The 25,460-nt window shown below is 42.9% G+C and overlaps 1 protein-coding gene across 4 annotated transcripts in view; it reads left to right on the top strand.

Moving 5' to 3' along the window:
* Positions 1 to 252: 252 nt before the first annotated feature.
* PML (PML nuclear body scaffold) overlaps positions 253 to 25,460 on the top strand; it is a 56,556-nt gene continuing 31,348 nt past the window's right edge. For 2 of the 4 annotated variants that reach the window (XM_070358650.1, XM_070358648.1), the window contains exons 1-2: positions 255 to 495; positions 2,719 to 3,185. In XM_070358650.1, the coding sequence (XP_070214751.1) occupies positions 361 to 495; positions 2,719 to 3,185 (602 nt within the window). In that variant the 5' untranslated portion in view covers positions 255 to 360. Of the gene's footprint in view, positions 496 to 2,718; positions 3,186 to 25,460 lie in introns of all 4 variants that reach the window. The other 2 variants (XM_070358647.1, XM_070358649.1) reach the window with 2 other exon arrangements.

Here is a 25,460-nt window from a genome sequence, read left to right as displayed (position 1 = left end):
GGCCTTTTGCTCCCAGCTGAGGGCTGGCACGAAGCTGTGCCAGTGTGAGCTGAATGAAAGATTCCAAGCCGAGGGCAGGGACGGCCTCCATCCTGCACAAACATCAGTTCTGCCACTGTCCTGCGTGTGACTGCTCTTTTCTCCCTCCTCACCGCTCTGGGCGTGTCTTCAGGACCCTGGGCCAGCCTCTCCGACCCTAGAACCGCCGGTAGCTAGTGTCTCACTTCCTCTGGGAGGCGGGCCCTGAGCTGGCACCTCCCCTTTAGGGCTGCCCTGGGAGCTCAGTGTTCTGGCGCCTGCCTCCGGTTCAGTTTCTCCGCTCTCGAAGAGCGAAACAGAATCGAAACTGCGCTGGATTCCATGCAGCAGGATCCGGAACCTGCTGGATCTCCGGGGCCCCAGCAGGACCCCGCACTGCCCCATTCCCCCAGCATGCCTCCCCCGGAGTCACTCTCCGAAGGCCACCAGTCCAGCCACAGCGACAGCCCCACAGAGGTACTACTGCGTTTGGGGAGATGGGGTTCGGGCTTTGTTAATTAGGTATGGTCGGTGGAATGGGGGACTGGGGAACTTGACCAAGTACCTTGAAAAATGACGCAAAGAAGGGAGACCAGGTGCGAGGGTCCTGACCTTTTCGGCTGGGTTAGGGGTCGTGGAAAGTAGAAAAGGGGACCAGCATGAGTTTGAGGGGAGAGGTCTCTCTGGGTTGCGATTCTCCACGAGCTGCAGGGTGATCCTGAGAGTGAGTGGCACTGCGTAACAGACTCTTCCGTCCAAGCTGGTGACGTGCCTCTTATCCCCTACCTCAGATGAAGGACCACCTGTTAAGGAAAATGGAGGTAGTAGTCTTATCGAACCCTCCTGGCAACCCCGGACATGGCGCCAGGTGTGGAAAAGCCAGAACCCTTGTTCCCAGATCACAAAGTGGGAGAGAGGTGTTTTGGCTAAGGCTCAGGGTTCCTGTGGTTTCTCCTCTAGGAAGCTTCTTGGATCCTCTTCCTGGAGCACCGTGCTCCCTTAACCCCCATCCGGAGGGGTTTTTAGAGGTTTACTGGTCTTTTCCTGCACAAACTCCCCACCCCCAAAGGAAATGCTTAGATCACTTGCTCTGTTTTCTTCCAGGCCCTTTTTACTCTCCTTCTATGAAAGCACAAATAATACCATATTGCATTAACTTTTATTAGTTGCATTATAACACCTAGAAATAATATTTACAATACTAGTTAACATGTTTGAGTATTTCTCACGTGCCAGGTACTGTATTATGTTATGTATGTTTTATCTGTTTCTAGGTGTACAATTCAGTGGCATTAAATGCATTCCACAATGTTTGTAACCATCACCACAGTCTGTTTTCAGAATTTTTTCATTGAAACAAAATCTGTACCCTTTAAGCTCCGCATTCTCCTCTTCCCCCTGCTGCTGCTGCTAAGTCGCTTCAGTCGTGTCCGACTCTGTGTGACTCCATAGACGGCAGCCCACAAGGCTCCCCCATCCCTGGGATTCTCCAGACAAGAATACTAGAGTGGGTTGCCATTTCCTTCTCCAATGCATGAAAGAGAAAAGTGAAAGTGAAGTCGCTCAGTCGTGTCCTACTCCTAGCGGCCCCATGGACTGCAGCCTACCAGGCTCCTCCTTCCATGGGATTTTCCAGGCTAGAGTACTGGAGTGGGGTGCCGTTGCCTTCTCCCTCTTCCCCTTAGTTGCTGGTAACCTCTAATCTACTTTCTGTCTCTGAATTTGCCTAGTCTAGATATTTTATATAAGTGGAATGCTACAGTATTCGTCTCTGTGTTTGGCTGTTTTACTTAACATGATGTCTTCAAGGTATTTTCATGTTGTAGCATGTATCAGAATGTCCTTTTTAAGGCTAAATAACATTCCATTGTATGTATGAACTACATTTTGTTTATCCATTCATCTGTTGATGGACACTTGAGTTGTTTCCACCCTTCGGCTACTGTGAGTAATGCTGTGTACAGAATAATGGATGTACAAGCATCTGGATCCTTGTTTTCTGTTCTTTGGGGTGTATAGCTAGGTGTAGAATTGCTGGATCCTATGGTAGTTCTATGTTTAAGTTTCTGAGGAACCATCAAAGTGCAGTAAGCATTTTATGTGAGGTTATATGACACACATTTAATGAATCTCCTTTTTTAAAGTCCCTTGAAGGCAGGGGTTTGTTCTGGAATCAGGGGTCCCCAAGTTCCAGGCCACGGACTGGCACTTGTCCTGGCCTATTAGGAACCGGGCTCACAGTGGCAAGCAGCCAGCAAGAGAGCAAAACTTCATCTGTATTTACAGCCACTCTCATCACTTGCACTACTGAATTATCACAGTGGAAACGGAAATAAAGTGCACAATAAATGTAATGCATTTAAATCATCCCTACATCACCCCACCTGCAGAAAAACTGTCTTTCAAGAAACGGTAACCTGGTCCCCAAAGGGTTGGGAACTGCTGCTACACATCCGTATATCTTGGGGCCTGGTACTGTGTCTTACGAGAAGCGAATGCTCAGTAAATCATGGGTTGAGCCTGGGAAGGCCTAAGTCAGTGGAGGATGGGGACACTGATAAGCCTGGGTTTTTGTGTCATCCAACGACAGCCTGGTATGAAACAGGAAGTGCCACTCTCAGCGTGCAGCCACAGGGTGGGTGTCCGGTTGGGTGGGGACTCCTGGGACTTCACGTCTCACCTCCCTCTCTGATTCCCCAGCAAGCCACGGAGGAAGAGTTCCAGTTCTTGCGCTGCCAGGGCTGCCGGGCAGAAGCTAAGTGCCCCAAGCTGCTGCCTTGTCTGCACACGCTGTGCTCAGGATGCCTGGAGGAGTCCAGCATGCAGTGCCCCGTCTGCCGGGCTCCCTGGCCCTCAGGTGCCGGCACGCAGGCCCTGGACAACGTCTTCTTCGAGAGCCTGCAGCGGCGGCTGTCGGTGTACCAGCAGATCGCACGCGAGCAGGCATTTTGCACCCGCTGCAAAGAGCCGGCCCACTACTGGTGCTTCGAGTGCGAGCAGCTCATCTGCACCAAGTGCTTCGAGGCGCACCAGTGGTTCCTCAAGCACGAGGCCCGGCCGCTGGCGGAGCTCCGCAGCCAGTCGGTGCGGGAGTTTCTGGACGGCACCCGCAAGTCCAACATCATCTTCTGCTCCAACCCCAACCACCGCAGCCCTATGCTGACCAGGTGAGCAGGCCGGCCGAGGGTGGGGTTGTGCATCTAAGAGCCAGGTAGAGGGTGCGGGAGGAGGGATCCAGAGCCTCATAGCTGGGGCGTGGGTCAAGGAGCTTCTGAGGTCTTGCAACTCACAATGTGGTCCACACACCAGCAGCATCAGTAGCGATGACCACAGTTTACACTCTCCCATGCGAATGGATGGATAGTAATAGTTAATTTTCCCTCACGAGAAAATAATGCTGCAGAATCATCTTTTCACCCATATCCAGTCATTTCTTCAGGATAAATTTTTTAAAACACCGTGACTCGGTGAAGGGACATGAAAGTTTTACATTTCGATACATGTTACCAAACTGCCCTTTAAAAACTCTTAAAGAGGGGAATTTTCCATAAGCACTGCCACTCAGTCTCCCTATAGCTAGACTGTAGAATGAGATGTGGGTAGTTAGTTCCTGGCTCAAAAGCACTCCCGAGCTTCCTGGGAGGATCTGTATGAAGAAAGTCAAGTCCCATTTTAATTATTTTTACCAAGCAGCACAGGAATTTAAATTCAGGGTTTTTTTAGACAGATAAAATACATTAATACAGTTCAAAAAATTGCTAACAAAATTTATAGAGAGAACAAAATCTCCATTCCATTTTGTCCCACATCTGCCTAATACCCATCCCTTCTCCCTTCCCAATCCAAGGTTAACCATTGTTACCAGCTTTAAAGAGCTTCCCTTGTGGCTCAGCTGGTAAAGAATCTGCCTGCAATGTGGGAAACCTGGGTCCCTGGATTGGGAAGATCCCCTGGAGAAGGGAAAGGCTACCCACTCTAATATTCTGGCTTAGAGAATTCCATGGACTGCATAGTCCATGGGGTCACAAAGAATCAGTCATGACTGAGCGACTTTCACTTTCACCAGCTTTAAAACTTTCCAGAGTTTATGAATATACACACAGATATAAGTATATAGTCTTATGGGACTTATTTTTCCCTTTTTTAGCAAAAAGATAGCATACCTGTGTGAACTTTTAACGCTCTCCTCTCACCCACCTACAATAGATAGCTGTATAAGATTCTTGGGGATCAGCTTACAAAGTGAAGGCATTCCTTGCCTATAAAGGGCACACTCAGACAGAGCTCCATTTCAGCTAAACTATAACTTGTTTGCTTCCTGCTAGGAGGTTTACCACCTGTACTACCAGATTCCACAAGGGCTGATATTATTGTTTGAGTTTGGATTTCTTTATTTATTATTGAGGTTGTCTAGTGGCTTTTCATGTGTTTATTAGTCATTAGCTTCTTCATTTGTGAATTGCTTACTGAGGTCCTTTGCTTGTTTATTTGTTTACTTTTAGGAATTACTCTTTAATTATAAGAGCTTGTTATAGTGCAGACATTTTTCCTGTGTTGACCTTTGTCATTCATTTAATATGAGGTGCTGTGTTCAAGTTTTTAGTTCTATATAGTCTAATCCATTAATCTCTTCCTTTATGGTATCTGGCTTTGGTCATCCTAGAAAAGATTTTGCCTATGCCAATATTGAAAATATTTACTTATACTCTATTTTAATAGTTTATTTTTATTGTTAAATCTTTAATTTAATCACAAATCTTTGTGTGTGATGTGAGATAGGAACACTCGCTTCGTATTTCTCTCCAGATAGAAAGCCAGTTCTCTCAACAACTTTCATTGAATAATCCACTCCTTTTGTTTGATTTTTCCCATTTTTTAAAAATTGAAGCATAGTTGATGTACAATATTCTATAAGTTACAGGTGTACCGGATAGTGATTCACAATTTTAAAGGTTATACTTCACTTATAGTTATTATAAAACATTGGCTATATGCCCCATGTTGTACAATATATCCCTCTAGCTTATAAATAATCTGCTGTTGGCTTTGATCTGAAATGCCCTTTTAATCTTGCACTACGTGTCCGTGTAGTCATGAATATGTTTGTAAATCTCTGTTCTGCACCAACAGAGTGGAGAACCAACTCCTATGCTAATCCTTACTGCTCTAAGGAATTCAGTAGCTTTATATTTAGGAGAAGGCAATGGCAACCCACTCCAGTACTCTTGCCTGGAAAATCCCATGGACGGAGGAGCCTGGTAGGCTGCAGTCCATGGGGTCGCACAGAGTCGGACACGACTGAAGTGACTTAGCAGCTTTATATTTGGTAGGGTGAATTCCCACTCTTCAGAAATAATTTTGCTTTTACAATTTGTGCAGCTTCTTTTGCTCTTACACTTCAGGCAGCTTCAGAATTCACATATTCTTTGGGATTTTGATTGAGATGGAATTAAATCTTGGATGAATTGACCTCATCTCTGGTTACATCTTTTGGGTTTGAAAGAAAATTCCATGGACTGCATAGTTCATGGGGGTCACAAAGAGTCAGTCATGATTAAGTGACTTTCACTTTCACCAGCTTTAAAAGTTTCCAGAGTTTATGAATACATACATAGATATAAGTATATAATCTTATAGGACTTATTTTTTCCTTTTTTAGGAAAAAGATAGCATACCTGTGTGAACTTTTAACGCTTTCACAAATATCTTGAACTTTTAAATTATAGTTAAATTTACAATATGTAGTGAAGGTCCCTGGTGGCTCAGCAGTAAAGAATCTGCCTGCAGTGTAGGAGACTCAGGAGACATGGGTTAGATCCCTGGGTCAGGAAGATCTCCTGGAAATGGCAACCCACTCCATTATTCTTGTCTGGGAGATCCCATAGACGGAAAGAGTGTGGTAAGCTACAGTCTATGAGGTTTCAAAGAGTTGGTCACGACTGAACACATACTGCCTATGAGACAATATGTAATAATATTATGAATGGAATCTTTTCCATTATAGTTTTTATCTGATTATCATTAACATTCACTAATATGTAAGCGTATATATCTATTGGAGAAGGAAATGGCAACCCGCTCCAGTATTCTTGCCTGGAAAATCCCATGGACAGAGGAGCCTAGCCGGCTGCAGTCCATGGGGTCACCAAGAGTTGGACACAACTGAGCGGCTAACACACACACACACACACACACGCTATATCTAGCCATCCTATTGGGCTCTTTTATTCTTGTAAGTTTTCCCGTTGATTTTTTTTAGATTTTCTAGGTGAATAGTCATATCACCTAGAAATAATAAAAACTTTTTTCTTTCCAGTATTTATACATATTATTTATACATATTACCTTTTTGTAGCTTTGTTTCACTGAATTGGCCAGAACTGCCAGGGCAACTGTGAAGTGGTTAGAAAAGGCAACTTCGCTTTGTACCTATCTTTCATGAAAAAGTTTCTTATGCTTTCTTCTTCGGTGTGTTGTTTATTGTTGATTTCCTTAGGTGACTTTTAAAAATCACATTAAGAAAGTTGCCTTGTGCTTCTAGTTTACTAAGAGTTTTGTTGCTGCTGTTGTCTTAACTCGGGGATGGGTGTTCTTTGGACTCTGAAGGTGTCCTTTCACTGTTTAGTATAATGAATGATATCACTAGGTTTCTTTATGTTGCACCATTATTTTAATTCCCAGGAGGAAAAACTCTATTTGGTCATGATATACTATTATTTTAATTTCTACCTTGATTCCATTTAGTACTATTTTATCTAGACTATTATCTATATTTATAAATGTGATCAATTTTATGCATATGTATGATTTCCTTGTCAAGTTTTTATATCCATTTGATACTAATCTCTTTCAATGAGTTTGTAAGCTTTTTTGAACATGATGATATATATAAATTGCTTAGTATAGTGCCTGGCACGTATTAAATACTCAATAAATGTTAAAATAGTATTCTTGTAATTTCTATGTTGTAGAATAAAGGACATAAGCAATCCAAGCTTGTAGAAGTTTCTTGAAAAGCTATCTGAGACAAGTGCCTCTTTTGGAGAGTAGATTTTTTTCCCTTTTTGTGGAAGATCATGAATCAGATTTTCTGGGATGTTTTCTGATTCATCTTGAGTTATCTTACAATTTAAATATCTCCTCTATACCTATAATTGTGTCCCCTTTCTTATTTCTAATGTTGTATGAATGTTAAAGTGTTAGTCACATCTGACTCTTTGCAATCCTATGGACTGTAGCCCACCAGACTCCTCTGTCCAGGAGATTCTCTAGGCAAGAATACTGGAATGGGTTGCCATTCCCTTCTCCAGGGGATCTTCCTGACCCAGGGATCAAACCCAAGTCTCCTGCACTGCAGGCCGGAGCCACCAGGGAAGCCTCCTAATGTTGTATATTTGTGCTTATTTTAGTGATCTTTTCAAAGCACCAGCTTTTTTTGGTCTTTTTATTGCTTGCTGATATTAATGTTTTCCTTTTTTCTAATTAATCATTGTATGTTTAGCCTCATTATTTTCTTTGTTGTACTCTTCTCCCATTATTCATCTAACTCGACGAAACATCTAATTCATTTACTTGCTGTCCTCATTGTTTACTGCATTCTTCTCTGAGTAAAACGTTGCCTGCCTTCCATACCTTTGACAAGTAGTGTAATCATAGTCAATCATTTCTCAAATATCTCTAATTTCAGTCTTTTCTCTTTTTAAACATTTTCTCTTTGATAGAAGAGTTTGGGGCAGAAGGTTGTCTAAAATTTTCAAGTGGCTTGTGCTGTTTGATTTAAACATTTGATGTTAATTTCTACAATATGGTCTACTAGTATTTAAGAGTTGTATCTATGACTATGTTGAGGTTTTCTTTGGTGCCTACCATACTCCTTTCACTAGCATATTCCTCGGATTTTTTTTTTAACGTGTATTCTTTGTAGAGATGTATCTATATCTCCTCTTTCTACTCTTGTTTAAATTTTTAACAAACATATTAGAACATATGTGTGTATGTGTATCTCTCTCTCTCACCATCAAGAGTGCGTGTGTATGTGTTGTTCGTCGCTCAGTTGTGTCTGATTCTTTGCGACGTTATGGACTGTAGATCCCCAGACTCCTCTGTCATTGGAATTCTCCAGGCAAGAATACCAGGTTGACATTCCCTTCTCCAGGGGATCTTTCCAACCCAGGGGTCGAATCCAGGTCTCCTGCATTGCAGGCAGATTCTTTTCCTACCGAACCGTCAAGAGTAGATTCAGTTTAGTTCAGTTCAGTTGCTCAGTCATGTCCGACTCTTTGCGACCCCATGAACCTCAGCATGCCAGGCCTCCCTGTCCATCACCAACTCCCGGAGTCCACCCAAACCCATGTCCATCAAGTCGACCATGCTATCCAACCATCTCATCCTCTGTGGTCCCCTTCTCTTGCCTTCAATCTTTCCCAGCATCAGGGTCTTTTCCAATGAGTCAGCTCTTCCCATCAGGTGGCCAAAGTATTGGAGTTTGAGCTTCAACATCAGTCCTTCCAAAGAACACCCAGGACTGATCTTTCAGGATGGACTGGTTGGATCTCCTTGCAGTCCAAGGGACTCTCAAGAGTCTTCCCCAACACCACAGTTCAAAAGCATCAATTCTTGGCGCTCAGCTTTCTTTATAGTCCAACTCTCACATCCATACATGACCACTGGAAAAACCATAGCCTTGACTAGACGAACCTTTGTTGGCAAAGTAATGTCTCTGCTTTTGAAAATGCTGTCTAGGTTGGTCATAACTTTCCTTCCAAGGAGTAAGCATCTTTTAATTTCATGGCCACAATCACCATCTGCAGTGATTCTGAAGCCCCAAAAAATAAAGTCAGCCACTGTTTCCACTGTTTGCCCATCTATATGCCGTGAAGTGATGGGATCGGATGCCATGATCTTAGTGTTCTGAATATTGAGCTTTAAGCCAACTTTTTCACTCTCCTCTTTTACTTTCATCAAGAGGCTCTTTAGTTCTTCTTCACTTTCTGACATAAGGGTGGTGTCATCTGCATATCTGAGGCTATTGATATTTCTCCTGGCAGTCTTGATTCCAGCTTGTGCTTCGTCCAGCCCAGCCTTTCTCATGATGTACTCTGGAGAAGGCAATGGCACCCCACTCCAGTACTCTTGCCTGGAAAATCCCATGGATGGAAGAGCCTGGAGGGCTGCAGTCCACGGGGTCGCTGAGGGTCGGACACGACTGAGCGACTTCACTTTCACTTTTCACTTTCATGCATTGGAGAAGGAAATGGCAACCCACTCCAGTGTTCTTGCCTGGAGAATCCCAGGGATGGGGGAGCCTGGTGGGCTGCCGTCTATGGGGTCGCACAGAGTCGGACACGACTGAAGCGACTTAGCAGCAGCAGCAGCAGCACTCTGCATATAAATTAAATAAGCAGGGTGACAATATACAGCCTTGACATACTCCTTTTACTATTTGGAACCAAACTGTTGTTCCATGTCCAGTTCTAACTGTTGCTTCCTGACCTGCATACAGGTTTCTCAAGAGGCAGGTCAGGTGGTCTGGTGTTCCCATCTCTTTCAGAATTTTCCACAGTTTATTGTGATCCACACAGTCAAATTACAACTGTTCTTCCAGATAGGATAAAAGTTTTAGCATACTTTTTCTTCTCTCCTTCCATTCCCACATTCAGATGTAGTTGGATTAACATGAAATTTTATCTCTAGATTATTACCAAATTTTCTATGTCTTTTCTATTCTAAGCATCCTTTTTTGGCAGTTAATTATCACGTTATAACCCACTTGTTATTTATAATCTTAGATTCTAATTGGTGTTGGTGCCCACAATAATTTTTTTCTATAATATATCTTCCTCTTTCTTCAATTATTTAATGTTATTCATTTCCCAGTTGACTGGAATACTTCAAGTAAATTTTTTGGTTGATTTTTGGAGCTTACTTTCCAGAACCTTGAGTATCTTAACTTGAATGTTCTTTTGCTGTCACGTTTATGTATGTGTAATGTTTTTTGGTTGTGCCATGCAGCTTGTGGGATTTTAATTCCCTGACTAGGGATCAAACCCAGGCCTTAGGCAGTGAGACCATAGAGTCACATTTAAAGGAAAATTTAGCTCGTTGTAAAATTCTGAGGTCACAATCACAAATCTTTCATCTTGGAATATATAAACATTGCTTTGTAAATTTGTGGCCTTCTGTGTTGCAGGTGAGAAAGTCAATCATTGTCTATTTTTCCTCTCTGAGTAATCTGTTTTTGTTTGCTAAGGATTGCTAAAAAGATTTTTATTTTATTTTTCTTTGTTGCTGCATGCAGCCTTTCTCTAGTTGCAAAGAGAGGGGCTGCTCTCGGCGCGAGGGCATCTCGTTGCAGTGGTTTCTCCTTGTGCGGCACGGGCTCTAGGCATCCAGGCTTTAGTAGTTTTGCACATAGGCTTTGTTCCCCCGAGGCATGTGGAATCTTCCCAGACCAGGAATCTAACCTGTGTCCACCAAGGAAGCCCCTGCTAATGACTTTTATGTAATTTTTCTTTATTCTTGAAAATGATTCTTCAAGCTATAGGTCTTTTGTTTTTTCAATCCTCTCTGACATTGTTGAACTGAAAATTCAAGTCTTCTTTCTTCAGCTCAAAGAAATTGTCTTCTACTTTTTTTTAATGTATTGATCTCTATTCATTTGCTTATGTTTTTCTTTTTACAAGTATTTGTGTGTGGGGGGGGGCTTTTTTTTTAATTAATTTTTTATTGGAGTATAGTTAATTTACAATGTGATATTAGTTTCTGCTGTGTAACAGAATGACTCAATTATACATACACATATACCCACTCTGTTTTAAATTCTTTCCCCAAATAGGTCATTACAGAGTAGTGAGTAGAGTTCTCTGTTCTAAACTGGAGGTTCTTGTTAGTTATCTATCTTATATGTAGTAGTGTATTGATGTCAATCCCAATCTCCCAATTTATCCCTCACCCATGTTCCCCCTGGTAACCGTAAGTTTGTTTTTTACATCTGTACCTCTATTTCTGTTTTGTAAATAAGTTCATTTGTATCATTTTTTTTAGAATCCACATATGAGTGATAACATATGCTATTTGTGTTTCTCTGTCTGACTTAACGTCACTCGGTATGGCACTCTGTATGCTCAGTCATGTCCAGTTGCGACCCCATGGCCTGTAGCCCACCAGGAATTCCATTAATTCCCTTACTTTGCCTTTTTTCTTCCAGATTCTTACAGGTACTTGAATTGATTTTCTAATCCACCAGCTTTTTTTTTTTTTTTTTTTTGAGACTTCTTTCTACTATTTACTACTTACGTTGAGTGGTTTTTTTTTGTTTAAGTTTTTCCCCTAGCAATCATGTTTTTTTTTTTTTAATTGCCAAGTAAGGTCAGTGTTCTCAGGATGCTTTTTCTTGTCAGCCTGTTCTTATTTTCTCAATGTGTATTCTTAAATCTCCCTGACTAACAAGCTTAGAAGTGTTACAAGTTTTATGTTTCCTATATTACCCTTTTTTCAGTATGAGCCAGAAATCAGTTTGGTCCCCATTTTGGCTGCTAATTCTCTTTATAGATCCTGTGGTTCTGTGTTGTCTGCTCCCATGTAAATGTGAACATCTAGCTTGCACAGTTTTAGTAGCTGATGGGCAGCAGTTGTATGAAGCACAGTTTGCATCTCCCACACTGCAATAAGGACAGGACCTCTGCCAGAGCCCCAGGATGGTGGTAGCTTATGGAGTGCTTCACCTTTCATGTGGGGGTGGGCGTGGATTTCTCCCCTGGTACAATGGGCAAGGAGGTCCTTCCAGAAAGAGGACAGGATTCTTTTCCCTTGAGCATGGTAAATGGCTTCAAAAAGCTGACCACGTTACTTAAAAATCATACATACACAGCCACAGTTCACATTGATTCACATTTTACCAGCGATTATTAGAAAAGCTCAACTTGTTTCTTCTGCAGAAAACCTCAGCGTCATATATAACCCACAACTTCCTTCAGCTTGCAAGTCAATAACAAACCTTTCCATCCTTTGATGTTGAGCTCGCTTACGGTTCACACTAGGAGGCAGCATCAGAAATGGCTTCAAACTTTTAAATCCAGCCTGGGAGGATCCTCCCTGGGGCCCTCGGCATTTGGTCGCCATGCCTCTAGAGTCCATTGTTTCAGCCCACCTTCCTACTACATAGCAGGCCCTCTGCTAGGTGCTAGGGTATAAATATAAACAGATACGGCCCTCGACCTCTGAGGTCACAGTCTGGAGAAGGAACCAGATCTGCAGTTAACAATCAAGGCTGCAAAGGGCTTTGAGGAAGCCGGCTCACCTGGGTCAGTCTGTGCTTATAGTTGCCCTTAGGACAGCGTGGTAAGACACCGTCCCCTCCCTCATGTTTTCCCTTGCCAGAGGGCCAACGTCCCACGTGTGCTCAGTCAGTTATTTAGGGGCAGGAGGAAGAAGGAACACTGGGCAAGTGAGCTCAAGAAAGGCCGCCTGCCCAGCCTGGATTGGCTGCTGGTTGGGGACTGCAGCTTCCAAGGGGGTGTCGTACTTAGGCTGATAGGTAAGGAAGCAGAAAGGGGAGGGAGCGTGTGCAAATGCAGAGGCTCCAGCACGTCTGCTGCCTTTTAGGAACTCCAGGTAAAGGCTCTGCAGGACGGCAGGGCTAGAGGGTGAGCTAGGCTCAAACATGGGGGAGAGGGCTTCCCTGGTGGCTCAGTGAATAAGAATCTGCCTGCCGATGCTGGAGACATGGGTTCGATCCCTCGTCTGGGAAGATCCCACGTACCTCAGAGCAGCCGAGCCTGTGCACTACAGCTTTTAAGTCTATGCTCCAGAGCTGGGGAATTCCATCTACTGAGCCCACGTGCCACAACTACTGAAGCCTGTGCACCCTGAGCCCGTGCTCTGCAGCAGGAGAAGCCACCTCAATGAGAAGCCCTCGCGTCACAACTAGAGAGCAGCCCTGGCTCTCCATAACTAGAGAAAAGCTCATGCAGGAACAAAGACTCGGCACAGTCAAAAATAAATACAATTATTAAAAAAGAAAGAAAGAAAAAACATGGGGACATTGGAAGAGTTATGACTCTTTCCTGTAGTTTCCAGGACAAAGAAGGTTCTCAGTTTGTCCCATTTCCCTGCAGTTGGCTCTTATACTAGGGAATATCCTGGAGAACACAGTGTGAGTGGATCTATGGGGGACTCTGTTGGAAACCCCCTAGAGGAGGTAAGGCAGAGAGTGGGAGAGTGCTTGGATCCTCTCTCTGCACTCTGCTGTTTGATTGAAGTGAGCAAGTTTAGGAGCAGGGAGACCAGGATTGGTTTGTTTTGTTTTGGCTACATGTTTATTTACATTTGGAGAATGAAAGTCCCTCAGTCGTGTCTGATTCTTTGCAACCCCATGGACTATAGTCCACCAGGCCCCTCTGTTCATGGGATTCTCCAGGCAAGAATACTGGACTGGGTTGCCATTCCTCTTCCATAAAGAATTTGAGATTTACCAATTTATTGTTGGGTATATGACCCAACCTGAAACTGAAGCAAAGAATCTGGACCTGGGGGAAAAGGAGCCGCCTTAGGAGGCTGAGGCCATGGTGCAGGTGGGGCCTGCAGGAATGCAGAGATGGCAGCATGGGGAGAAGGCCAGGGTCTCACAGTGCCATGGACAGCCTGACCTGGAGGTCAAGGTGGCTGCCAGCCTTATCATCCCGTGTGCTCGGGAGTGCCTTGCAACTGAGGGTAATGTAGGTTTTGGACTGTCAGTGGAACTGAGACCCATATTAGGGTGTCAGATCCCAAAGCTTGGCTGGACAGGGTAGGGGAATCAACCTAGGACCGTTAAAATTTGTAGGCAGGAAGAACTTTAGTTATAGTTGAGTGGGGAAAATGAAAGACCTATTAGCAGAGACATTGCCTACAAAGGTCTGTATAGTCGAAGCTATGGTTTTTCCAGTAGTCATGTACGGATGTGAGAGTTGGACCATAAAGAAGGCTGAGTGCCAAAGAATTGATGCTTTTGAACTGTGGTGTTGCAGAAGACTCTTGAGAGTCCCTTGGACAGCAAGGAGATCCAACCAGTCCATTCTAAAGGAAATCAGTCCTGAATATTCATTGGAAGGACTGATGCTGAAGCTCCAATACTTTGATCACCTTATACGAAAAGCTGACTCATTGGAAAAGGCCCTGATGCTGGGAAGGATTGAAGGCAGGAGCAGGGCATGACAGAGGCTGAGATGATTGGATGGCATCACCGACTCAATGGACATGAGTTTGAGTAAATTCCAGGAGACGGTGAAGGACAGGGAAGCCTGGTGTGCAGCAGTCCATGGAATCACAGAGAGTTGGACATGACAGAGTGACTGAACAAACAAAAAGTAATCAAGTTTGAGAAGTATGGTGAGATGATAAACTGGGAAAAGTGTTCCCAAGACCAGAAGTCGGGATTATTTGCAGCAGGTCCAGGGAGGGGCACCCTGGACAGCCCAGGGAAGGCTTCGGGGCAGAGGCAACATCATGCGGTGGCTGCAGAAAGCAGAGTGCGGGGGACAGGTATGAAGCCAGCCTTGAGTGGAGCTCTTTGACTCCTTGGTAACCGGAGCAGTGCTTTTCAAGTAGGAAATTGTGCCTTTTCCAGTATGGTCAGAGAATGGGATCTGCTGGTTGGATCTGCCCTCTTCTTTTTAAAATTGATTTCTGTTGGAGTATAGTTGCTATACAGTGGTGTGTTAGTTTCTCCTGTACACAAAGTAAATCAGCTGTACATATACATGCTCAGTCAGTCAGTCGTGTCCAGCACTTTGTGACTGCAGGGCTCCTCTGTGCATGGGATTTTTCAGGCAAAAATACTGAAGTGAGTTGCCTTTTCCTATGCATATACGTATATCCCTCTTTTTTGGATTTCCTTCCCATTTAGGTCATCACATAGCTCTGAGTAGAGTTCCCTGTGCTGTACAACAGGTTATCATTAGTTATCTATTTTATACATAGTAGTGTATCGGAGAAGGCAATGGCACCCCACTCCAGTACTCTTGCCTGGAAAATCCCATGGACCGAGGAGCCTGGTAGGCCACAGTCCATGGGGGTCACTAAGAGTCGGACACGACTGAGCGACTTCACTTTCACTTTTCAGTTTCATGCATTGGAGAAGGAAACGGCAACCCACTCCAGTGTTCTTGATTGGAGAATCCCAGGGACGGGGGTGCCTAATGGGCTGCCGTCTATGGGGTCACACAGAGTTGGACACGACTGAAGCGACTTAGCAGCAGCAGCAGCAGCAGCAGCAGTGTATATATTTGCCAATCCCAATCTCCCAATTCATTCCACCCTTTCTTCCCCCCTTGGTAACCGTACTTCTCTTCTCTACATCTGTGTCTATTTCTGCTCTGCAAATAAGATTATCTATACTATTTTTCTAGATTCCACATATAAACGATGTTATATGATATTTGTTTATCTCTCTCTGACTTACTTCTTTCTGTATGACAGTTTCTAGGTCCATCCACAGCTCTGCGAATGGCACAATTTCATTCCTTTTTCTGGCTGAGGAATATTCCATTGTGTATCTGTACCACATCTTCTTTATCCATTTCTCTGTCAGTAGACATTTAGGTTGCTTCCATGTCTTGGCTATTATAAATAGTGCTGCATTGAGCATTGGGATGCATGTAGCTTTTTGAATTATGGTTTTCCTGGGTATATGCCCAGGAGTGGGATTGCTGGGTCATAGGGTAGTCTGTTCCACACCCTCCTATAAGATTATTGAGAAAGAAAGAATTGTTGCACAAGGCCAGAACATGAATGGGAGCTCATTCCCAAGTAAGCGGTCTTATCTGAGCAAGGACCAGGCCAGGACACAGGATTTCCTGACTGCAGACTCTGTCTGCACAGAGCCTGTCCTGCTGCTCCCAGCCTCCACATGCAGGCAGTCTTCAACTAACAACCAGGCCCAGCTGCAAAAAAAGAATTCTGCAAGTTGCTTGTTTAGAGCTGAGATTGTATTTTCCCTTAGAATTAAATTATTCAAAGGAAGCTTGCTATTTAAGCAATGTTACGTTTAATTTTCCTTGACTTTGATGAAAAAACAGATATTGAAGTAAAACCAGACTTGTTGTTCAGTTGCTAAGTCGTGTCTGATTGCAGTGTGCCTGGCTCCTCTGTCCTCCACTGTCTCCCGAAGTTTGCTCAGATTCATGTCAGTGATATTATCTAACCATCTCATCCTCTGCTGCCCACTTCTCCTTTTGCCTTCAATCTTTCCCAGCCTCCAGAGTCTTTTCCAGTGAATTAGCTCTTTGCATCCAGAGGCCAAAGTTTTGGAGCTTCAACTTCAGCAACAGTCCTTCCAATGAGTATTTAGGGCTGATTTCCTTTAGGATGGACTGGTTTGATCTCCTTGCTGTCCAAGGGACTCTCCTGAGTCTTCTCCAACACCACAGTTCAAAAGCATCAGTTCTTCAGCATTCAGCCTTCTTTATGGTCCAGCTCTCACATCCATACATGACTACTGGAAAAGCCATAGTTTTGATTATTTGGACCTTTGTTGGTAAAGTAACGTCTCTGCTTTTTAATACACTGTCTAGGTTTGTCATAGCTTTTCTTCCAAGGAGCAAGCGTCTTAATTTCATGGCTGCAGTCACCATCTGCAGTGATTTTGGAGCCCAAGAAAATAAAGTTTCTCACTATTTCCCTTGTTTCCCCATCTATTTGCCATGAAGTGATGGGGCTGGATGCCAGGATCTTCATTTTTTCAACGTTGAATTTTAAGCCAGCTTTTTCACACTCCTCTTTCACCTTCATAAAGAGGCTCTTTAGTTCCTCTTTACTTTCTGCCATAATAAGGGTGATGTCATCTGTATGTCTGCGGTTATTGATATTTCTCCCAGCAACCTTGACTCCAGCTTGTGCTTCATTTAGCCCAGCATTTCACGTGATTACTCTGCATATAAGTTAAATAGGCAGGGTGGCGATATACAGCCTTACTGTATTCCTTTCCCAATTTTAAACCAGTCCATTGTTCCATGTCCAGTTCTAACTGTTGCTTCTTGACCTGCACACAGGTTTTGCTGGAGGCAGGTAAGGTGGTCTGGTATTCCCATCTCTTTAAGGATTTTCCACAGTTTATTGTGATCCACACAGTCAAAGGCTTTAGTGTAGTCAGTGAAGCAAAAGTAGATGTTTTTCTGAAATTCTCTATTTTTTTCTATGATCCAGAAGATATTGGCAGTTCGATCTTTGGTTCCTTTGCCTTTTCTAAATCTAGCTTGAACGTCTGGAAGTTTTCAGTTCATGTACTATTGAAGCCTGGCTTGGAGAATTTAGCGCATTACTTTGCTAACATGTGAAATGAGTGCAGTTGTGCGATAGTTTGAACATTCTGTGACATTGCCCTTCTTTGGGATTGGAATGAAAACTTATTTTTTCCAGTCCTGTGGCCACTGCTGAGTTTTCCATATTTGCTGGCATATTGAGCTCAGCACTTTAACAGCATCATCTTTTAGGATTTGAAATAGCTCAACTAGAATTCCATCACCTCCACTAGCTTTGTTTGTAGTGATGCTTCCTAAGGCCTACTTGGCTTTGCACTCCAGAATGTCTGGCTCTAGGTGAGTGATTACACCATCGTGGTTATCTGGGTCATTAAAATCTTTTTAGTGTAGTTCTTCTGTGTATTCTTGCCACCTCTTCTTAATATCTTCTGCTTCTGTTAGGTCCATAGCATTTCTGTCCTGTATTGTGCCCATCTTTGCGTGAAATGTTCCCTCGGTATCTCTAATTTTCTTGAAAAGATCCCTAGTCTTTCCCATTCTATTGTTTTCATTGTTCATTTAGGAAGGCTTTCTTATCTCTCCTTGCTTTTCTTTGGAACTCTGCATTCAGATAGATATATCTTTCCTTTTGTCCTTTGCCTTTTAGTTCTCTTCTTTTCTCAGCTATTTGAAAGACCTCCTCAGACAGTCATTTAGCCTTTTTTGCATTTCTTTTTCTTGGGGATGGTCTTGATCACTGCCTCCTGTACAATGCCACGAACTTCTGTCCATAGTTCTTCAGGCACTCTATCTTTTAGATCTAATCCCTTGAATCTATTTGTCACGTCCACTGTATAATCATAAGGGCTTTGATTTAGGTCATGCTTTAGTGGCCTAATAGTTTTCCCTGCTTTCTTCAATTTAAGTCTGAATTTTGCAATACTGAGTTCATGACCTGAGCCACAGTCAGCTCCTAGTCTTGTTTTTCTGACTGTATAGAGCTTCTCCATCTTTGACTGCAAAGAATATAATCAGTCTGATTTCGGTGTTGACCATCTGATGATCTCCAGATGTCATTTCTTTAGAGCTTTATAGACTTTGCTGAATTATCGTTCAGCATCAAATGTTCACCAGGAGAGTCCTGAGGACATATTCATTTGCTTTTTCTGTCTTGATACCTAAAGATACTTTTCATTACTGAGATTTATTAATTTAACCAAGCTGTCTTAGTACTGGGCATTTTGTATCAAGTTATTCTAGAACCTGACTTGCTCCTTTAGTCTAGAAGTTCTATTTCAGTGAAAATTTCTTATGTTACCCCTCCTCCTCTTTCTTCCTCTTACTTACTTTCTTCTTGCTCTCTTACCTTTAGTATTACAGTTTTTAATTTATGATTTTATTGTTTTTCAGATTAATAATCTTAACAGTATTACTACAGTTTGGGGGAAATGTGTATGTTTAATGAGTATTGAATGAATAGCAAAGATCAGAACCATAGTAGGCCCTCAAAGCTACATAAAATCATTTTATTATCTTTTTTATAAAAGTAATTGTGTGGTACTTTTGTTGCTAAATTATGTCCGACTCTTTTCAACCCCATGGACTGTAATCTGCTAGGCTCCTCTGTCCATGGGATTTCCTAGGCAGGAATACTGGAGTTAGTTGTATATGTTTAATGAGTATTGAATGAATAACACAGATCAGAACCACGGTAGACATCAAAACTACATAAAATCATTTTACACCCATTTTTATAAAAGTACTTGAGAACGTCAAAGTTGTTTGTCACATAAGGAGTTACTACTTGTTTTCTATATCCCCAGATTCTATTTACATTTAATGATTAACTTTATAGTCATTGAACTGCGTAATAAATACCTGCTTTGGTATATTTTACAATTTGGATTTGTTCTGTCAAAGCTGGTAGAGTTGGAGAGGTGTTTTGAGATTGGTACAACTAAATAGAAGAGCTGCCTCTGTATCATATGTTCCTTAACGAACAGAGTATTAAGTTACATACATGCATGCACGCTCAGGTGTGTCCGAGTCTGCGACCCCACAGACTGTAGTCTGCCAGGTTCCTCTATCCATAGGCTTATCCTGGCTAGAATACTTGAGTGGGTTGCCATTTCCTACTCCAGGGGATCTTCCAGACCCAGGGATTGAGCCTGAGTCTCCTGCAGCTCCTGCACTGGCAGGAGAATTCTTTACCCACTAGTGCCACCTGGGAAGCCCCCAGAAAGTGAAAGTGAAAGTCGCTCAGCCATATCCGACTCTTTGCGACCCCATGGACTCCATGGAATTCTCCAGGCCACAATACTGGAGTGGGTAGACTTTCCCTTCTCCAGGAGATCTTCCCAACCCAGGGATCAAGCCCAGGTCTCCTGCATTGCAGGCAAATTCTTTACCAGCTGAGCCACAAGTTATTGCTATCTGATCATCAAATATCATTTTTCTTATTCATGGCTTTAGTTAATTGATTGTTTCAGCCATCTCCATCTGTTTTGCCATTTTATTTATTGAAATTCAGTTCAGTTCAGTCGCTCAGTTGTGTCCGACTCTTTGCAACTCCATGAACCACAGCACGCCAGGCCTCCCTGTCCATCACCAACTCCCAGAGTCCACCCAAACTCATGTGCATCGAGTAGGTGATGCCATCCAACCATCTCATCCTCTGTTGTCCCCTTTTCCTCCTACCCCCAATCCCTCCCAGCATCAGGGTCTTTTTCAATGAGTCAACTCTTCGCATGAGGTGGCCAAAGTATTGGAGTTTCAGCCTCAGCATCAGTCCTTCCAATGAACACCCAGGACTTGTCCTTTAGGATGGACTGGTTGGATCTCCTTGAAGTCCAAGGAACTCAAAAGAGTCTTCTCCAGCACCACAGTTCAAAAGCATCAATTCTTTGGCGCTCAGCCTTCTTCACAGTCCAACTCTTACATCCATACATGACCACAGAAAAAACCATAGCCTTGACTAGACCGACCTTTGTTGGCAAAGTAATGTCTCTGCTTTTGAATATGCTATCTAGGTTGGTCATAACTTTCCTTCCAAGGAGTAAGCGTCTTTTAATTTCATGTCTGCAGTCACCATCTGCAATGATTCTGGAGCCCAAAAAATAAAGTCTGACACTGTTTCCACTGTTTCTCCATCTGTTTCCCATGAAGTGATGGACCAGATGCCATGATCTTCATTTTCTGAATGTTGAGCTTTAAGCCAAATTTTTCACTCTCCTCTTTCACCTTCATCAAGAGGCTTTTTAGTTCCCTTTTACTTTCTGCCATAAGGGTGGTGTCATCTGCATATCTGAGGTTATTGATATTTCTCCCAGCAATCTTGATTCCAGCTTGTGCTTCTTCCAGCCCAGCGCGTCTCATAATGTACTCTGCATATAAGTTAAATAAGCAAGGTGACAATATACAGCCTTGACATACTCCTTTTCCTATTTGGAACCAGTCTGTTGTTCCATGTCCAGTTCTAACTGTTGCTTCCTGACCTGCATATAGATTTCTCAAGAGGCAGGTCAGGTGGTCTGGTATTCCCATCTCTTGAAGAATTTTCCACAGTTTATTGTGATCCACACAGTCAAAGGCTTTGGCATAGTCAATAAAGCAGAAATTAAAATAGCTTGATAATCACTATCTATGTGATAAACTTTGTCTTGTTGTCTTGCAAGATTTACTGACATGTAAATTTAAATCATGTTCATGTTGACTAGTATTCAATACTATATAATTGTAGTGTATTATTATACAACTCAATGAATTTGCACAAGTGATCTAACTTTGCTCAAACTTGAATCTCCTTCATTAACATATAACTACACGTCACTTAAAATATTTCCTGCACTTGATAACTATTCTGGCAGTACTTCCAAGGGGCATCATTGCAATCACTTAAGCTAATGATGGTAATCACATATTACAAATGCTGTGTGGAGGAAGGCTTGACTGGAGAGACCAAGGAGGCCTACTAAGGGACAGTCTTAAAGGGATCAAAGTCATAATTGGGGCAAGAACAAAGGCAGTATTGTTGGGAATTGGTATGACAGGTCTAGGAACTAGAATTCTGCCTTAATCATCTCTACATTCTAGCTCCATAGCTGCAACATAGTTGGTATTCAGTAATTATATTTAAGTAAAGGAAGATAGAATTTAGTAAGACTTAAGGATGAGTAATTGTTGAAGCAGTCTAGGAGGGGAGGAGTCTGGAAATCCCCTTGATCTTTGGCTTGAGTGGCCTTTGGATAGTAGTTCCCTTCACTGCCATAAAGAGGGAAGGGAGGCAGGGACCCATGCAGCAGTGCTCCAGCTGAATGAGTGACATGGCCCAGCAGAACACTGACCACCTCATCTTGAAAGCAGAGACCTACACAGAAAAGAGTGGGGGAGGAAAAGTACAAATTTTCTCTTCCTTTTTCTTGGTTGTGGGGCCAGTATAAGGAGACAGTGCGAAATAGACAAGCCTTCCTTTTCCCCTCTTTCCTAACTTCTCTTATCTTCCTAAGACCTCAGGTTTCCCCATCTCTGCCACCACCTCCTCAGCTAATGGCTAGTTAATGGATAATGCTTTCACTCTCTTTGAGCATCTCGACATCTCCAATTATGCATCTCCTCTCCTGGCTTCAGAAATCTTATTTCCTCAACTGTGTCACCCTGGAGATAGCAGGAACCCAGTCCCATTAAGTGCATTCATACTGCTGTGCAAATGACTAACAGAGCCCTTTAATTCCCCTCTAGCTAATTATTTGAATTTCCAAAGGAGGCCGTTCCTTTCACTACTCCACAGAAGTGAAAGCTCCCAGTCACCTTGTTGAGATGGAGGTGTGACGTGGACGGTTTTTCTGTCACCGTTCACCAAGCCAGGCCCTGCCCTGGAATTTTGCTCTGGGGCCAGCTCTCCTCCACGGGTCCTGATTTCATAGGATTTTTGCTTCTTGCATTCTGAGGGTGCAAGATTTAGGACAGCGTAAGTGGCATGCTGCTGTGGTCCTCATGGGAGGTGAGGCTGGTTTAGGGTGGCACGTCCCTACTGGGAAGGGAGCAGTCCAGAGACCACACTCAGTGGTGATAGTTCCTTACTGCCCAAGGTTGAGAGGCTCACCCACCAGCATCAGGGCTAGCCCGGCTCCCCACGCACACAACCCCGCTGTGTGCTTAATGCCCTGTCTTCTTTCACAACTCCAGAATGTCCAGTGTGTACCTGGCACTGTGCTGCTTGCTTTCCATACACCAGCCCCTCGTCTTTGTAACCATCTGTGAGACAGAATCTTCATCCCTATTGTATAGATAAGACTCAGAGAGAGAACGTAATTCACTCACGGTCTCATAGGCAGGAATCATGGGAGAGCTCCCGATGCCTCGTCCACTGTCAGATGGCCTCTGGCATGGACGTTTACACGCAGGCAGCTTAGGAATGGGAAGACTGAGAACCCAGGGAACTTATCGGAGCTTCTGTTAAAATATCCATAGTGCAGTCAATTCACTGCACAGTCATAAAGGAATAAACCAAACAATGTGGCACAAAACAGAAGAGATAGAGCTTTGTTGTAATTCCCAGTTGGAATGTACTCTGTTGGTTCCCCATTGCTTCCTATTTAAAGTCCAAACTCCTTTGTTTAGAATTGAGTATGGAAACGTTTGGAAAATCTCAGTGCATAAAAAGGGGGAGGGAGGAAGAGAAAGAGGTAACTACTATCAGTATAGAATTTTTCCTTTCCTTCCTACTGTCTCTATAATTATCTAAAACAGAATGAACATCCCTGAGTGTCACAAAGTGTAATTGCCTTAAAATAGGAGCTCGTGCATGTCTTTTCAAAAAATAGACCATTTTGAATTTTCAGGCAACTCCATCTGTTGACTGTATGATTTCTTCCATTTCTTCCTTGGTTATAAGGTCTTTACGATCATGAGAGTAAATAGCCAACTGTTATATCCCAATGATGTTGTTTTTCATATTTAACTCTGATTCATCAAAAATATATCTTGTTGTAGTGTATAAGGCAAGGCTCTAACTTGATTTATCCGCCCCCTCCCATAACCAGTTTTCCTGATAAAATTGTTGAAAACCCCTTTAATGTCCATTAGTTTGGGATGCTCTTTTTCATTATGTAAAACGCTGTATTCTGACAGATGACAGGGTCTCTTTCAGGGCTTTCTGTTGTGCTGATCTTTCTCTTGGCTATTAGACCAGTACATTAATAGTGGTAGTTCTATAATGTTGCTGGCACTGAAAATCCTCATCCTTACACGGATTTTTCAAAAAATTTCTAATCTATTTGATCTGTTTACTCCTTCATGTGAAATCTAGAATCAATTGGTTAAGTTTTAAAATCTCATCCTTGGGACTTCCCTCATTGTACAGTGGTTAAGAATCTGCCTTCCAATGCAGGGGATGCAGGTTCGATCGCTGGTCAGAAAACTAAGATTCCACATGTTGAGTGGCAACTAAACCCATGTGCCACAGCTAGAGAGCCCGTGCATAGTACAGCCCATTCTCCGAAACTGGAGAAGCCCCCCGCTCTGCAACTAAAGAAAGCCCACACACCGCAACGAAGACCCAGCGCAGCCAAAATAATAACAATTTAAAAATATTTTGTAATTGCTTTAAAATCTCATTCATAGCTTGCCAAAATTGCTTCAAACCTTTATATTAACTTCAGAAAAATTAATATAATAATAGTCTCTGTAGTTGGGACCTTGATACACTCTTTCGTGTTTTTAAACTTTCTCTGTTAGTGGGTTTTTTGTCCTTTAGTCTATATAAGTTCTACATGTTTCTTGTTAGGATTATGTCTAGGTATTATTATTAATTTTTTTAGCATTTTAAAAATGGCCATTGTGAATGGGAACTGGAAAATATTTACCATATTCCTGGGGTCCAGCCCCAGTTGGATCCAGGGATTCCCTCAGGATGACGGCTTTGGCGATTTAAAGGGATAGCGTCAGTGGAGAGAATCAGAGGCCTAATTATAATTGGCTTACATGAGAAATCAATATAACCCCATGCTCCAATTACTTTGGCCTGAGGAAAGAGTAGAGACAAAAGGAAAGAAAAGGAGATGAGAAAGAACGACATGGAGAGACCAAGCTTTGGTGAGCAAGGCCCGTAGCTTTATTTTTAGCAGGGACTTTTATACCTCAAGTTGTACATAGAAGATAATGGGGGATGCAAAGTCATGTAAGGTGAGCAGACCTTAATCATGATCGCAAATACAAAGGCTTTGGCTGATTTACATCATCTTCTGGTCAGGAGAACTGCTAACATTTTTATTCTGATAAGAATTAGTCAACCAGAAAAACTTACTTTCTCCAAAGGTGACTTTTCGTAGAGTTTAGTACCACTCCCCGAAAACACTAGACAGGGTTGCATTCCTATAGGGCAAGAGTATCGTGGGGGTAATCAAGGGAAGAATTTATTAGCTTAGAGGTCCAAGGTTATTATTAACATTAAAGCTTCTACTTATATTTCTTATATATCAGCTATATTAATTACACTCCCAGGAACACAGTGGGCAAGAAATATGGAAACTTGGCAGCAGGCATTAACTCAACAAAGAAATCTTCTATCAGTTCTATTTTAACAATTTTCTAACTCCCCGAGAGGCTCTGCATTGTTAGAATAACTAAGTCTCCTTGTGTATACCCTAGAGACTTATAAACTAGAGCTCTAAGTGGCTTTTCTTACAGATAAGAGTGGTTGGGGATAGCCCCTTGTGACTGTCAGAGGAGTTGGTGAAAGTCATGAAGCAGTAAAACAGACAGGCTCAGGTTTTGGGGTAGATGTTCAGGCAGGCCCACAGGGGCACCCCTCGAGTTCTGGCTCGCCTTGCCCACCAGATCTCTCCCACATGACCTTGTCATGGGGTGGGGACTCCTAGGCTGGCTCCCGGCACCACATTTTCTTTCATTTTCTTTGCTGGAATAGAATTCAGCTATTTTAATTCTGGCGTATTGATTTGGTGGTGTTTTAGTTCGTTCTTTTGAGTATTCCAGGAGTAAATGAGTGCCCTTTTGGTCTCCAGACCTACACCTCTTTGCATTAAGTCTGAATCCTTATCATGGAGCTCCTGTGGGCAGGTGCCCACCTCACCTCTGTCACCCCTAAAAATGCCAAGCACACAGGAGGTGAAGAACTAAGCCAAGGAAGTCATTCATGGTCTTGGGTGGCAGCCCCATGAGGGATCATTCTGATTCAGAGTCTGCACCTCAGTCTGAGCAGAAAGTTGG

This window comes from Bos mutus, chromosome 21 (assembly GCF_027580195.1).
Source record: "Bos mutus isolate GX-2022 chromosome 21, NWIPB_WYAK_1.1, whole genome shotgun sequence".
NCBI lineage: Eukaryota > Metazoa > Chordata > Mammalia > Artiodactyla > Bovidae > Bos > Bos mutus.
This window is presented reverse-complemented; position numbering and strand designations above follow the sequence as displayed.